Source organism: Impatiens glandulifera, chromosome 4, assembly GCF_907164915.1.
Source record: "Impatiens glandulifera chromosome 4, dImpGla2.1, whole genome shotgun sequence".
NCBI classification, from domain to species: Eukaryota; Viridiplantae; Streptophyta; class Magnoliopsida; order Ericales; family Balsaminaceae; genus Impatiens; species Impatiens glandulifera.
This window is the reverse complement of record NC_061865.1, coordinates 22,705,362-22,720,974: the sequence shown is the minus strand read 5'-3', so window position 1 is coordinate 22,720,974 and position 15,613 is coordinate 22,705,362. Positions and strand designations below refer to the sequence as shown.

The following is a 15,613-nucleotide window of genomic DNA, read 5'->3' as shown; positions in this document are numbered from 1 at the left end:
ATTGTTTCCACGGTGAGAGGCCGCTTTGTTTTTCTGGACGAGAGCGCATTCGCTCAAATGTTCAATCTGCCCACAGATGGGTTCTCTGACTTCCCAACCCGGGTGGGAAGCGCAACAACCGATTATTCGGAACTGTTCTTCGGAACCGATGTGCCGGTAGAGAACTACGGGCTAAAAACCCGCCTTCGCCACCACATCCAACTTCTTCACGAGATTGTCAATTGATCCATCATCTGCCAATCTCCGAACCAACACTACTCTAAGAGAGTGTTCGACATGATGACCTACATTGTTAGCAATACACCCATAAATTGGTCATCGGTCATCTTCCAAAACCTGAGGACTATGGTCGAGACAAAGAAAGGTCTCGGTTACACTTCTCACTTAAGTCGGTTCTTTCTTAAGTATCGTCCAGAATTTGGACCAGGTACACCGGCATCCCAATCGAATGTTCTCGATAAGGATGGGGTGGAAGACAAACTCTCTAGAATAGTCATTACATAAGTTGTATTTTTATTTCTTATGTATTCTAAACCGATCAATGTATCGGTTTCTATCATGTAACTTTTCTTTCAATGATTATCTAATTTTTAAGCTTGATAACCGGGTCAAAAATCGTAATATTAGAATATATATCTAACTAACCGGTTGATATCGCTAAATTACTTCATTGAAAAATCCGGTCAAAATCGAAAAACCGCATCCTCACGGCTAAATAACCGCTTCACTTGATAAACGGTTACAAGAAGAACCGCCTTATCACCGGTTAGATAACCCCAATCAAATGCCCGCTCAAAACCTTTGGAGGGAAAATTCCCGCCCATGAATTCCCGCCCATCAATTCCCGCCTCTCATTTCCCGCTCATCGTTTCCCGCCCATAGTCTTTGGAGGGAAAATTCCCGCCCAATCATGATGTGACGGTTCGCGGCGGTTGGAATTCCAAACCGCGACTATAAAAAGGGTCCTTGACATTTTCTTTAACTCTCACGCGAATCGACTTTCTCTCTCTAGCTCTCAAACCTCTCAATACTTTCAATCCTTCGATCTCCTCAAACTACAATGGGTCGTGAATCTGTGCTGTTCAAACACATCATCCAAGTCGATTTTGAGGAAGTTCGGACGAACGGTTTGGCGGAGGCAAAGCGGGTATTAACCAGATCTCCGAATCCGGTCTCGAACTCTTTCTGGGCGGTCCATTCGTCCTATATCAGGATGCGGTCAATGAATTCTTCCTAACCGCATTCTTGACCGAAGGAACAATCATCGCAATCATAGGCGGTCAACGACTCGAATTGACGGAGGAATTAGTTGCTGAGATATTACATCTGCCATCCGAGGGGAGTGACTTCTCGGTAGCCATGGACGAGGAACCCTTCCAGGCGGCTTGCCAGGATCTTTCGGATACAACGATCCCTATCGTGGTATCCGGTAAGAAATCATCTCTTAAATCGGAGTATAGACCGCTGTGTGATATCTTCACAAACTCGGTCCTAGCAAGAGGGGGGAACTTTGACAGCCTCACCCGGGCAAAGATTGAAATGATTGCCGGTCTGGTCAACGGCATCGACATCAACTGGGCAAAGGTGGTGTTTACGAACCTATGTGAAATTGTGGATCCGACATCTAATCAGTCATGGCGATACGCCATCCCACTCGGAAAGATAATGCGCTACTTAAATATTAACACCGGTCCTGGTGTTTTCCTCGCCCCAAGCAAAGTAATCAAGTCCCATCAGTTCATCAAACCGGAGGACAGGAAAGGCAAAAGGAAGGCCTCCGGTTCTACAAGTGGCCGAAAGAAGAAGGTAGCCAGTAAGAAAGCGGTTTCGGTCAAAGAAACATCCGGTACTAAGGGAGATAGACAACCAACCGGATCAGCTAATCCGCTGTCCGACACCCCCAACACTGAAGACTCGGCATCAAGCTCTGGCCGAACCATTTCACATCATACCGGAGAAAATCGGACCGGTAAGAGGAAAGGACCGATAGTCGAGGAACAATCGATCCGACATGATGATGATGATGCCGGCTCGGACAGACTTCGTGAGGAAAATGAATCCGCGGATGAAACAACAATGCAAATGGCCGAGGAGCTCGTCAGCAGAATTATGGATGAGATACATCAGCAGGCTCACGCGGCATCCGCCGTCTACTATCAATGGGTCCTGCACCGGCATCGAATACTCTACAAAAACATGCTACCGGATCTCACCGCTAACCAGAAATTCGAGAAGTTAGTTGAGATGGAGGAGGAGGTCATCAGACTCACGAAGGCTCAGTGCGTCACGACCGCCCTAGGACGAAGCAAGATGGTCGAACTGCATGCTCAGTTATTAGGACTCACCGAACACATTCGACACCTCCAAGAAAAACATATTCCGGGGACACCGGACTCTCAACTTGAGCTCTTGGTGTTAGAATTGCTTGCGGTCAAGGAAAGGGCACTGACCGAGGAGATGGCGCGGCTTGAAGCGGAGCCCAACCACCAGGAAACATCGAACTTATCCAGATCCCCTCCTGAGGATGATGGCGGTCAGAATCCGTCCGATAATGAGACTCACTCTCCTCCACCGGCACATTCCATCAACATGACCGATCTCAGGACGGGCACACCGCCAGTCTCTGTTCAAACTGGGAACTCTGTACAGGCCATAACGGAAGAAAGGGTAAAGGCCCTCATTGAAGAATTTGTCAATGACGCGGTTCAGCCGTGGAAAAAGAAAATTAAAGAAACCGCGGCTAAAGCCATCAAGATGGCTGAGACAACAAAGGATGATCTAAAAACCGCGGTCGCCCGGATCACGTCTGTTGAAACAAATTACGGCAATACGGATCAGTTGTACGATGGTCATCTTGACAAAACTAAGGAATTAGAGGAGGCAACTACGAAGCTGGTAACCGACCTCGCTCTTATCAGCAAAAAGGTCGGTGTAACGGAACAATCCCAACAAACAATCGATCAAAGGTTAAAGAAGATTGATGAAGATCTGGTTGACTCCGGTGTCCACTCTGGCTCTACAATTCAGAGGGTGCTAACGCTTGAAGAAAAACATGCCAAGCACGAAGCTGATCTTAAAGTGGTCACCGAATAGGTGGCGGAGTTAATAGCGGCAAAGCTAGCTGCCGATAAGGCACTTGAGGAAGAGAACGCTAACGCGGCCCAAAAGCTCCAAGATGCACTAGACGAGCAGATCCGGATTCAGAAAGAAACGTTACAGGCAGATGCGAACCTGGCCGGACATATTCAAAATATAGAGAACAGTGCACCGGCCATAGCAGCTCGACAAAATAAAGACGCTATCCGGCTAATGGTCCAACAGGAAACATATAATGAATTCGCCGCGGCTCACAAAAAGTCCAAGGTGGTTGCTTCCCTTTCCGTTCCGGTTACACGAAAGAGGAAGGCGACTGAGAAAAGGGCGACAATCACAACATTGTTGGACGGAGTTACTGACTCGGTTATCGAACCTCAATTCAACCCGGTTTTGCAAGCCGAGGAAGATTTCGAGGAAGAGGTCGAGCCGCAGCTCAGAAGACAGCGGGGTTTGGATGCGGTTCCAATTAGATCGTTCGGTCAACCGATCACTCCCCTCACCGGCACCTCAGGTGGTCGAGGATCCTCATCCAGGCCGGTTCAAGCGGTCAAGGGAAAGGACACCGATGAACAGCTGGAAAAATTTATGCAGCCTAGATCGAAGAAATAGGGGCTTCATTTACCTTATTTACTTTTGTTTATTTCGGTTTTATATATATAGTAGTTTTGCCTTAGCATATTTCTTATATATATCAAGTAATTTTTGGAAACCGGCCTACGTTTAGATTATACAAAGTTTTGAATATTTTAAATAAAATAATCAAAAAGGGAGAAATTGATAAGATAAAATATAAAAAAATTCAAATTTTTTCTCAAAGTTTTCCTAAATTTTTCGAATAAACTCCGGACAAATAAACTCTTAAAAACAAAATCGGCCTACATTTGCATTCTAACATGATTTTGAATATTTTAAATAAAATAATCAAAAAGGGAGAAATTGTTAGATAAAATTAGACCGGTTAAATAAAACTTAACAAAAACAAATCTCTTGTGCAGGAATAGGTAAAGAATTCAACCAGTCAAATTACTCAACCGGTCAAGCAATCAAACCGACCAAAAACCTGACCGAACAAGAAAGACAAGATCGGTCAAATTAGAAGGCCAAAATCATTGAACATTCGTCAATCAGAAGCTATGGAAAAACCGGAAGTCATCCGGTTAACATAAACAACCGACCAGTATAAAAAGACACTTCGAGTATCTGTTGAGAATGATACCGTAGGAACAGATTTTACTATTGCCATATTCATACAAGTCTGAGGACAGTCTGTAGGCTGCAGAAGATCGTCCGGCAGGATCTTTCTACTTTAGGATAAATCAAAAATACAATCTTCCAGGTACAGGCAACTGTCCAACCGACAGTTGCCAAATTTAGTAAAAGACAAACCTAGCCGGTTTGACCTACACACTAGAAGACTAGACCGCCAAGTCTGAAGACTAGACCGCCAGGTCTGAAGACTAAACCGCCAGGTCTGAAGAGTTGACCGCCAGGTCTGAAGACTAGACCGCCAGGTCTGAATCACTGAACCTCTGCTCAACCAATCAGATTCAAGGAAATGAAATGTGACCGTTGGGACATTTCACCTATAAAAGAAGGAGCTGAAGAGGAATAAATGCGGTTACAAGTTCTGAGAATTTTCTACAACCTAAGTCAAAAACTGTGTTTCATCCCTTTAAGATTAAGAGATCAAGTGTGTATTTATAATTTCGGTTAAAATTGTACGGGTGTTATCGAGCAGGAAATAAGTCTCGATTGGATTGTGTTTGTGTATTCTTTACTGAATATCCTTCTCGCAATTTCGAGAGGAAGGGGTGACGTAGAAGTTTCATCTCCGAACATCCATAAAAACCTGTCTTGTTATTTACTTTCCGTTGGCTTTACATTTTAACCGATCTGCACTAACCTACTAATACCGCTCCAACCGATTCAACATCACCTAAACCGAATTACTAAGCTGCAAAACTGACCCATCAATTTTCAAACTATCTTATTCAAATCCGGTTCTGCCTATCTTGTGTGTGTGCTGCTTCAACCTGAAACAAACCACTTCCGCACTTGAACTCGGTTCAAGGGTTTGTGACAGTTTGTGTAGTATTGAAACCCCGGTGTTAATCTCTAACCAGATTAATCATCACCCGTTGAGTGAAACGTGTTAACCGGCCAGACCCCGGTTCGTCAGCCGCGACCTAGATCCTAACACTACTGTTTAGTCAGCCGGTCCAAATGTTGAATCTATTAACAGGGCGGAGTCCCCTATTACTCAATTTTATCATGTAGACGCTGGTGCTACAGAGTCGTTGATACCAGAACAAGGTGTTGTTCTTACCCTTGTTGCTGGTGAACCCATCATTCCTGCTCCCAAGGATTCCTTGGTGGTCGGAAAAATTGTCTGTAGAGAGCTTCCTATTGAGCTCTGATTGAAACCCCAATCGGCCTTCGAACTGTTGCGGGCCAGAAAAGGGACAAGAGGAATCGTTATCGGTGAACCAAGACCAGCTCCAAAACCTGTAGAGGTTGTTGGAAAAGGGAAGTCTACTGCTTTTCAAGCTCCTAAAAAGGTGTCTGAAGCAAGAGGAATCGTTGATCTCATTTTGGATCAAGTAAAAGTTCTTTCATCTGAAAAGTTAGGAATCTATGATTCCTGGTGTACTGAGAGGCTGTCCTCTAAGTACAACGACTCTCTATCCAATGCTGCCATAACGAAGGAATGGAAGAAGAGAGTAACAAATGTGAAGAAAGTCCTGAAATGGGCAAGAACTTCAGATGTGGGTGAAGCATTGAACAAAAGAGAACTGGTGGAAGCTTGCATTCTTGGAAAAGCCCTGTTTCTAATCTATGAAGCCAAGAAAGCAAACTTCAACCCTGACGCAAGAGGAGCTAATGTTGAAGCAAAAGTGCTGAAGAAGTTGAATGATATCATGGAAAGCTATGTTTCTGCTGCTTCCAGATACATTCATGGCGCTGATTGCTCTGGCACAGAACCGCTCAACGAAGAAGAGGCCATAAATATTCCAAACGTCGATGAATCAGATGCTGCTCTCCTGATCGAATTCGGGACCATGTCTACCGAAGAGAGACGTATTCTAGATCATCCTGATCAAGAGCTTCCTAATGAAGAAGAAGAAATGGTGAATGTTCAAGAGCCTGAACAAGTTCTTGAGACAAATGTTGAAGAAGCAATCTTGGAAGATGTAGTTGAGGAGGCTTTGAAAGCTCCTATTGAAGAAGATGAAATTATGACCCCTGTTGCGAGAACAGAGGGTGTTCAAGAGAAACTGGTCGAGGTCACTCAGCCAGAGACTGTAAGAACTGAGGGGGAACCCTCTAAAGCGAAAAATAATGAAGAAGAAAGTTCCCCGTCTGAGGAGGAACAGGATGAGCAACCAAAGGTTGTTAAGACCTACTTATTTCCTGATGGCGTTGTGGGAAGTGTTCACGAAAACATAACCACTCCCCGTCACTATTCTGGAAGTTTGCTCGAAAGATTTGAAAGGGCACAAAGAGAAATTGACGAAGAAGAGGAACAAGATAAAGAGGCTAAGGATGCTGAAGTAAATCAGCCTGAGCAATCCTTGCAGGTTCATACAAACTTTGAGCCTATCAAAGTATGGCTGAAAAGTCTGAAGAAGTGTCTTCTCACGAAGGTCCATCTGCTGGAGGAGATAAAATGTTAAAATCTATGAGGTCTATGCTCTCCTCAATACAGAAGACTATGTGTCAGTCAATGATCTCCAAGGAAGAGGAAAGGGCGAATTTCAGCAACATCTTCAAGATCCTAACTGAGATGGATAAGACCCTGAAGATGAATACGTATGAGACCCATGTCTCAAATGTAAAGTTTTCAAAATTTCAACAGGAAAGCTTCAGCCACCAAAGTGAACTTTTTGATATTGAGAGACACATCAATGACGAACGCCACAAGGAAACCTTGGATGAATTCAGTTTGGTGAAAAATCAGCTGGTAGAAATGCAGGGTTGCATGAACAGAAATGACAATGAACGACAAGCTTTTGCTGAGACAATTTCCAGGAAGTTTCAAGCGAATGAGGATGCTTTGAACAATGCTGAAAGTGCTCAACCTCGACCAGTTCAAGGTGAGTCAAGCAGGAGGAACGATGGTGTAGCAACCGGAACCAGATCCAGGCGAGCTCCAAGTTCTGATGACAATCCCAGGCCAACCAAGAGAGGTGGTGGTCGAAGTGGTTCTGAGCGTGGTGGTCGAAGTGGTTCTGAGCGTGGTGGAAGAAGTGGTGGTGGTCGGAGTAGGCTATCTAATGCTGATCAAGGTGGACGTGGAAGTGTTGTTGAGAGTGGAGGAAGATCGAATGCAGGAGGTTGTGGCGGTCGCGGCTATCCTCATTTCATGAACATGCTTCCCGGGCAAGAGATGAGTCCAACCGATCCTCGAATGAAAAGGGAAGAACAATGATCTCTCTTCTTTTACTCTATTTAACTTTATTGAACATGGTTTCTTGATAAGTCTTTCAAATACTGGTTCTTTTGAATGATTGGTATAAGTGAACAAGGTGTTTGTTTATTTATTGGATGAATGCATGTCTTGTTATATGTATGCAGGTTTGCAATTTCTTCATCAAAAAGGGGGAAATTGTTGGGTCAAAATATTTTGACTAAGTGTTGAAATAATTTACCCACTGATATTTTGATGATGAAATAATGTATAAGTTTCAATACAGGTGTATTGAGACAACATGTCTCTAGACTTGGATCTAATGAGGGCCATTAGACCGATCTTGATTTTCATTCGCATAGAATTAGACTCACAGTCTAACTCATCGGAGTTAGACGTGCAGTCTAATTGACGTGTAAATTAGACGTAAGTCTAATGGAATTAGACGTGAGTTTAATAGCATTAGACGTACAGTCTAACTCATCGGAGTTAGACGTGTAAGTCTAAGAGATGTGTAAAGAATTAGACAGATAGTCTAATGAATATACGGAATTAGACGTAAGTCTAATGGAATTAGACGTAAATGAGGGCCATTAGACCGATCTTGATTTTCATTCGCATAGAATTAGACTCACAGTCTAACTCATCGGAGTTAGACGTGCAGTCTAATTGACGTGTAAATTAGACGTAAGTCTAATGGAATTAGACGTGAGTTTAATAGCATTAGACGTACAGTCTAACTCATCGGAGTTAGACGTGTAAGTCTAAGAGATGTGTAAAGAATTAGACAGATAGTCTAATGAATATACGGAATTAGACGTAACTCTAATGGAATTAGACGTACAGTCTAACTCATCGGAGTTAGACGTGTAAGTCTAATAGATGTAAAGAATTAGACGGATGGTCTAATGAATGCACGGAATTAGACGTGGCAGTCTAACTCAGTGGAGTTAGACGTGCCGGTCTAATAGTTATTATAATTAGACGGGTTGTCTAATTAGTGAAAGTTAAACGCGAGTCTAATTATATTAGACCAGGCGGTCTAATATACGTTTTTCATTAGAAGGAGTTGAATTATTTCATCAGACTGATTTTCTCAAATCCGTCTAACTGAAATACGTCTAATGCTCTGTTCAAGCAGTACGCTTGAATCTAGCATTTCTCCTACCCACGTGCTATACCTGTACCCTACTCCTGCTCCACTTTCCTGTGAAGATCATTACAACAGCTATATGCATCCAATCAAGGAATGCCACGTAAGAGAATTTTCCTCACATTACCCGTTTTGCAGGTACTTCCCTGTTGGAATATTCGGTGCACTACCAGTTCGGTACGGCCACGATCCTTGTGCTTATATTCTGCTGTGTACAATGGAGGCTTTCCAATGAAAGAGTGCCACGTTTCATTCTTGAAGATTCGACCGTTAGTCCCTGCTCAGTACTTAAGCAATCCTAAGGACAACGGACAATCTGCCTCAACCAATCTTACGGACAAGCAATCTGATTTTGCAGAGAGAGACTACTCAATCATCTTGCTAAACTTATTCTGTGAAGCTTCTTTCTGATTGTCTTGTGTGTGAATCGAGAGAGAGAGCTAGAATCAAAACACCATTAGCTGAGTGATATTCTTCATCTTCTTGTAATTGAACAGAAAGTGTTATGTTCAATAGTGAGCTAAGTGTGTGTGTAAACTGTATTTGATTATCATCATATTAAAGTGAATCCTTCCGGTGGTTAGAAGAAAGGGTGACGTATGAGAGTTTCTCCGAACATACATAAACAAACTGTTGTGTTCTTCATTTCTATCATCTTTTCATATTTCATCTTGTGCTTCAAACCCAAGTAAACAATTCCGCCTTGAATCTGTTTCAAGTGTTTACACAATTTTGCGTAGAATAAAAAGAGATATTAATCCCTAACAGAATTTCTATCAAACCGTTTTTCATAAGCCTTCATCATTAGCTAGACCCCCGTCTCTATTGATAAAGTCAATTCTATCATACCGTAGGAGATTTAAGTCTATCTTTACCTTCTAGTTTAATATTAGAACTGAATAATTGTTATTATGTTCCTTGCATTACTAAGAACCTTGTTTCGGTTGCTGTATTACATTATGAAGGTTTTGAATTTAGCATTAAAAATGGAAATATTTCTGTTTTTAAGAATGATATTTTCTATGTGACTGCTCAAATGAGTAATGGACTCTTTGTATTGGATCTCAAATCAGACTTGTATAACACTAATAACAAAAGATAAAAATTAAATAGTTTGAGTGAGGCCTACCTATGGCATTGTCGATTGGGTCACATTAGTACGAATCGCATGAAGAAGATCCACAAAGATGGGCTTCTAAAAGACATGGATTTTGAATCCATTGATACATGTGAATCATGTCTGATGGGCAAGATGACAATGTCACCTTTCAAAGGAACGTTTGAAAGGGCTACTGAACAACTGGGCGTAATACATACTGATGTATGTGGTCCAATGATAACTGAAGCTAGAGGTGGCTATAGATACTTCATCACATTTACTGATGATATGAGTAGATATGGGTATATTTACCTTATGTCACATAAATCAGAGTCCTTTGAAAAGTTCAAGGAATTTCAAAACGAAGTAGAGACTCAAAGTGGCAAGAAAATAAAAGCATTTCGATCTGATCGTGGTGGTGAGTACTTGAGCCACGAATTTGATCATCATTTGAAAAACTGTGGGATAGTCACACAGTTGTCTACCCCAGGAACACCTCAGCTAAATGGTGTGTCTAAAAGGAGAAATAGGACTTTGTTAGACATAGTTCGATCAATGATGAGTTTTGTTAATCTTCCGGTATCCTTCTGGGGATATGCCCTCACTACCGTTGTACTTACACTAAATAGGACTCCGTCAAGAACTGTAAGCAAAACTCCATATGAGATATGGACTAAAAAGGTTCCAAAGTTGTCTTTTCTGAAAATATGGGGATGTGAAGCTTATGTAAAGCGTTTACAAACAGAGAAGTTTGCCCCAAAATCAGATAAATGTTTTTTATAGGGTATCCAAAAGGAAGTTTTGGATATTACTTCTACAATCCAACTCAGCAAAAGGTGTTTGTTGCAAGGGATAGTGTCTTTTTGGAAAGAGAGTTCCTTTCCAACAAGTCAAGTGAGAGAAATATTCATCTTGAAACAATTCAAGATGATGAAGAGCAACAAACTCAACAACAAAATGGCATGGATGATGTCGATACAGAGATGATTACTTTTGAAGGCTCAGGGCCTCAGAACATCCAAGAACCAGAACAAGAGGATCTACAAATAGTTGAAGATCATGTTCCGGATTTAGTTGTTGAACAAGTTAAACCCACTCGTAGATCGGAAAGGCTAAGGGTACAACCAAGACGTTATGATGATTTCATCTTAAATGTAAGCCTTGATGTTCTTATGCTAGAACATAGTGAGCCTTCGACCTATAAGCAAGCAGTGACGGGTCCAGACTCCAATTAATGGCTTGACGCCTTGAGGTCTGAAATGGATTCAATGTTTGAAAATCAAGTATGGGACTTGATATATATGCCAGATGGGGTAAAACCCATAGGAAGCAAATGGATTTTCAAACTCAAAAATGACAAGGATAGAAATGCATCTGTTTACAAGGCAAGACTAGTTGCCAAAGGTTTTAGACAAATTCATGGTATAGACTATGACGAGACATTTTTACCAGTTGTCATGATTAGATCCATTAGGATAATCCTAGCTATTGATGCATATTATGACTATGAGTTATAGAAAATGGATGTCAAAACCGCTTTTCTAAATAGTTTTTTGGAAGAGGATGTATACATGACACAACCTGAAGGTTTTGAAGATCCAAATCATGCTGGGAAGGTATGCAAGCTTAAGAAGTCCATTTATGGACTTAAACAAGCATCCAAGAGTTGGAACTTTCGATTTGATGAAAAGATCAAAGAGTTTGAATTCATTAAATGCGAAGAGGATCCTTGTGTTTACAAGAAGTTTAGTGGGAGTAAGGCAGCCTTCTTAGTCTTGTATGTGGATGAAATACTACTTATTAGGAATGACATTCCGATGCTAGAGTCCGTAAAAGAATGGCTGAAGAAATGTTTCTCAATGAAAGACTTAGGAAATGCCGAGTACATACTTGGAATTAAGATCTATAGAGATAGATCTAAGAGGCTTCTTGGATTAAGTCAAGGAACTTATATTGATAAGATTCTTAATAGATTCAAGATGAAAGATTCCAAGAAGGGATTTTTACCCATTCAACAAGGTGTATATCTCAGCAAGACGCAATATCCCAAAACACCTGCTGAGCTTGAGAAGATGAACAAGATCCCATATGCTTCTGCTATAGGATCTATCATGTATGCCATGGTATGTACACGTCCAGATGTTGCATATGCTTTGAGCATGTGTAGCAGATACCAATCAAGTCCTGGAGAAGCACACTGGAGTGCAGCTAAGAATATCCTGAAGTACTTAAGAAGAACAAAGGATGATTTTTTAGTATATGGGGGAGATGAAAAATTGATCGTACAAGGCTATACTGATGCAAGCTTTCAGACTGACCGAGATGGCTTTGAGTCTCAATCGGGTTATGTCTTTATCTTTAACGGAGGAGCTGTGAGCTGGAAGAGCTCCAAGCAAGGTACTATAGCAGATTCTACAACAGAGGCTGAGTACATTGCTGCTAGTGAAGCAGCAAAGGAGGCCGTTTGGATGAGGAAGTTCCTAGATGAACTTAGTGTTGTTCCTAGCATTTCAATACCTATCGACATCTATTGTGACAACAATGGTGTCATAGCTCAGGCAAAGGAACCGAGTTCGAGCTCCAAATCCAGACACGTTATGAGAAAGTATCACCTAATTCGACACATCATCACTATGGGTGATATTAGGATGTGTAAGGTGCATACTGATGACAACATTGCAGATCCATTAACTAAACCTATGCCTAGGCCCAAGCATGAGAGTCACACTAGGGCTAAGGGTCTCAAGCACATTGGAGAATGGCTTTGAGTTTGCTTTTGTATTACATTATGTATTTATGAGTGTTAGACACCAGTTTTATGTTTGACTTGATGATTTTATGATATATGATATTTCATCCTTATTTATATTGTTTTTATCGATATTGAATAATATGTCCAAATAATTCATTATTAACAAATGGGATCACCTTAAGTGTTCTGGTGAATGAAACCCCATTAAGTGAAATGAAGTTTTGAATTATTAAAAGTCTATAGTTTGAAATCATCAAATGGGCATAGATGATTTTATAAGTTACTATATTATAAGCTGACTGATAGCGTCAGGTTTCATGGGCTATAAGGACATGAAGATGTCTAGTCAATTACATATATGTGTATGGATGAAACATGTAAGAGTGACCCACCTTAAGACTCTCCAAAAGAGATTGTAGAGTTTTAAGTTAAACCATGTTTAGTAGATTCCTCAGACATGAGTATGTTGTGGCCTCACTTGATGATTGGTATTTCTTTGACACTATTAAACGCTTTCCGTAAAAGGGAGTTATAAAGGCAGTAGTTAGGATTGCTAAAAATTGAGTGGGAGCCATAGTCATATAAGAACGTTGAAATCCTCCTACTTCATGTATACTGTGATACATTGAACAGGAATGGTGTCTCGGCCACTTGAAGAGCAAGAACTGAAAATGCATGGCCATGCTCGGATGGATTAATATGAATCATCCGTTTAATTGACAGTTCAAACTCAGAGTTCAAGAAACATATTTGATAGAAAGGTATGAATGTTACCATATCATCAAATAAGACATTAAGATACAAAGGTATCTTATATTGCACACTTGTTTAAGGACAAGTGGGAGATTGAAGGAATTGTGTCCTTTAATTTAATGTGCAATGACTAAACTTGGATAGGACAAATTAACAGATATAATTTAATCCAATTATTTTAGGAGTCGTAGTGCTTTGTTAAAGCCAACTACGATTAATGGGGTTAAACCTATAACTATTATAATGGGGTCCTATGAGGTCACACACTTAGAGTTGACCGACTAGATAAACGAGAAAGATGGTTAATTATTAATACATATTAGATATTATTAATAATAAGAAATATTATTTATTTGTGAAATAAAATAATATATAATTAATACATATTAGATATTATTAATAATAAGAAATATTATTTATTTGTAAAATAAAATAATATATAATTAATGGTTAATTATGAAATTTTATTTAATACAAAAGGATTCACTTATTTGCAAGAAAACATAGGTGAATAGAGAGAGAATTGTTCCTCTTTTAAAACGGCTTTCGCTATATTACGGTGAGAACTCCAATAGGAAGAAATCATCTTTTAATCTAAAAAATTTTTTTGTCTCTGTCTAATAGACGTGGTCTTAGGTCTATATGATTATGTATTATTTTGCAGAAATATAAGTAAGAAAGGAAACAAAACAAAACACAATAAACCAAATCTCTAAAGAGTTACCAAGCCTTAGCACATTAAGATAAGAGTTGGTTTTAGCGTTGCATTTCAACTTGCTCTTCTTCTTTTTCAAAACAATGAAAAATTAGATTATTTAGGTTATAATACTAAAATATTCTTTTATATTTAAAATTTAAATTTATATAAAAGATGAAGTAGGAGTATTTTAATTAATGGAATGAATGATTACATTGTTCAAATATATGTGATGTGATAAGATATTATTTGAACTACCAAATATCCCAATATCAAACACGCTCTAATTGTTATAGAAAGATTATGTGAAGTTTTTTTCAGATAATATATATAGGAAAAAAGTGTTATGTGTGTCTCTATGCTTTATAATTGGTAGCAATACATGCAAATGATTTATTGGTATGTTTTTCCATGTCTTATTATGTTCATCTAAGGGGAACAACAATGAGGGATATATACAAACAATTTATCACGATAACTATTTGATTGCATCTGCACTTGCTGTTGTGATTATTATACCAAATTGATTCCAAGACAATTTCTTGATCGCATTTGTTGTTATGATTACTGTGTCAAATTGATCTTAAGAAATTTCTTGATTTCTTATTTAAGAAACACTAAATATTTGGCTAATAACTATGGTCAATTATAAATATAAAATGGTTGGCAAAGATTAGACATAAAAAATTGATATACTCAAATACTTTTTTCTCCATGGTTTAAAAACAGAACTTCAAAATGGGAAGAGTTGTTCACTTGGCTAGAGAGCGAAAAAATAAAGAATCAGAAGACATTGCGGGCGTTCAAAAAGCAATGCGTGCCAGGGGCCAAACATATGGACCTGCTACTACAATATTTTCATGGATAATCTACACAACATTTTTGGAGAACACAATTGTTCGGTATATGAACCCGAAATTTGATCGTGTTGTACTAGAGGGCACAATCAAGAGTCCTGGCATTGTATGTCATTGTTGTTCTAAATTACTTAGAGTAAAGGAATTCCAAATGCATGCCGACTATTATAATGGACCAAGACCATACTCCAATATTTTTGTTGAGCCCGGGATTCCATTATTGGACATAATGGTTAAATCTTGGAAACAAACAAAAAAGACAAGTACTCATCTTATGCCCGACGATGCTCGTGTCAAATTCACAAATGAAGGGGATTTTTTGTTGTTCTAAATGTGGTTTTATGTATAATTTACATTGTAATGGAAAAAAGATAAAAATGAAATTTATATTCCCTTAATATTCTTTTTTGGTAAAGAATTTTGTTTAGATTGAATTTCTGGTGAATGTTAAGCAGGATGCGTCTGAAGTAACTTGGTTATGCCTTAATTGCATTTGCAAATTTTGTGGGAAGGCTTGTGCGGATGAAGATTCATTGATCACATGTAACCATTGTGACAAATATTGTAAGTAATAAAGTTTTCAAGTTTCATGATAATTAGCTGATGAAAGACATTTTGGCATATGAAAAATATAACATTATTATATGTTCTTTGAAGATCACTGGAATTGCTATGCTAAAAAGAATGTTACATTTATAGATCTTAACTATCAATGGGCAGCATTTTGTTATCATAGCTGTAATAAGGTCATTTCTCTACCCCTCTTCTTAGATGTTTCCTGAAAATTGTTTTTTATTT

At 39.5% G+C, this 15,613-nt stretch overlaps 1 protein-coding gene across 1 annotated transcript; it reads left to right on the top strand.

Moving 5' to 3' along the window:
• The first annotated feature begins 11,828 nt into the window (after positions 1 to 11,828).
• LOC124934958 (secreted RxLR effector protein 161-like) lies at positions 11,829 to 12,524 on the top strand. Its single transcript, XM_047475440.1, has one exon. It carries the CDS (start codon positions 11,829 to 11,831, stop codon positions 12,522 to 12,524), a length of 696 nt encoding a protein of 231 aa, XP_047331396.1.
• The last annotated feature ends 3,089 nt before the right edge of the window (positions 12,525 to 15,613 follow it).

Excerpts from the sequence above, each read along its gene's own strand:
- LOC124934958 (XM_047475440.1), top strand. The coding sequence starts at position 11,829 with ATGAACAAGATCCCATATGCTTCTGCTATAGGATCTATCATGTATGCC.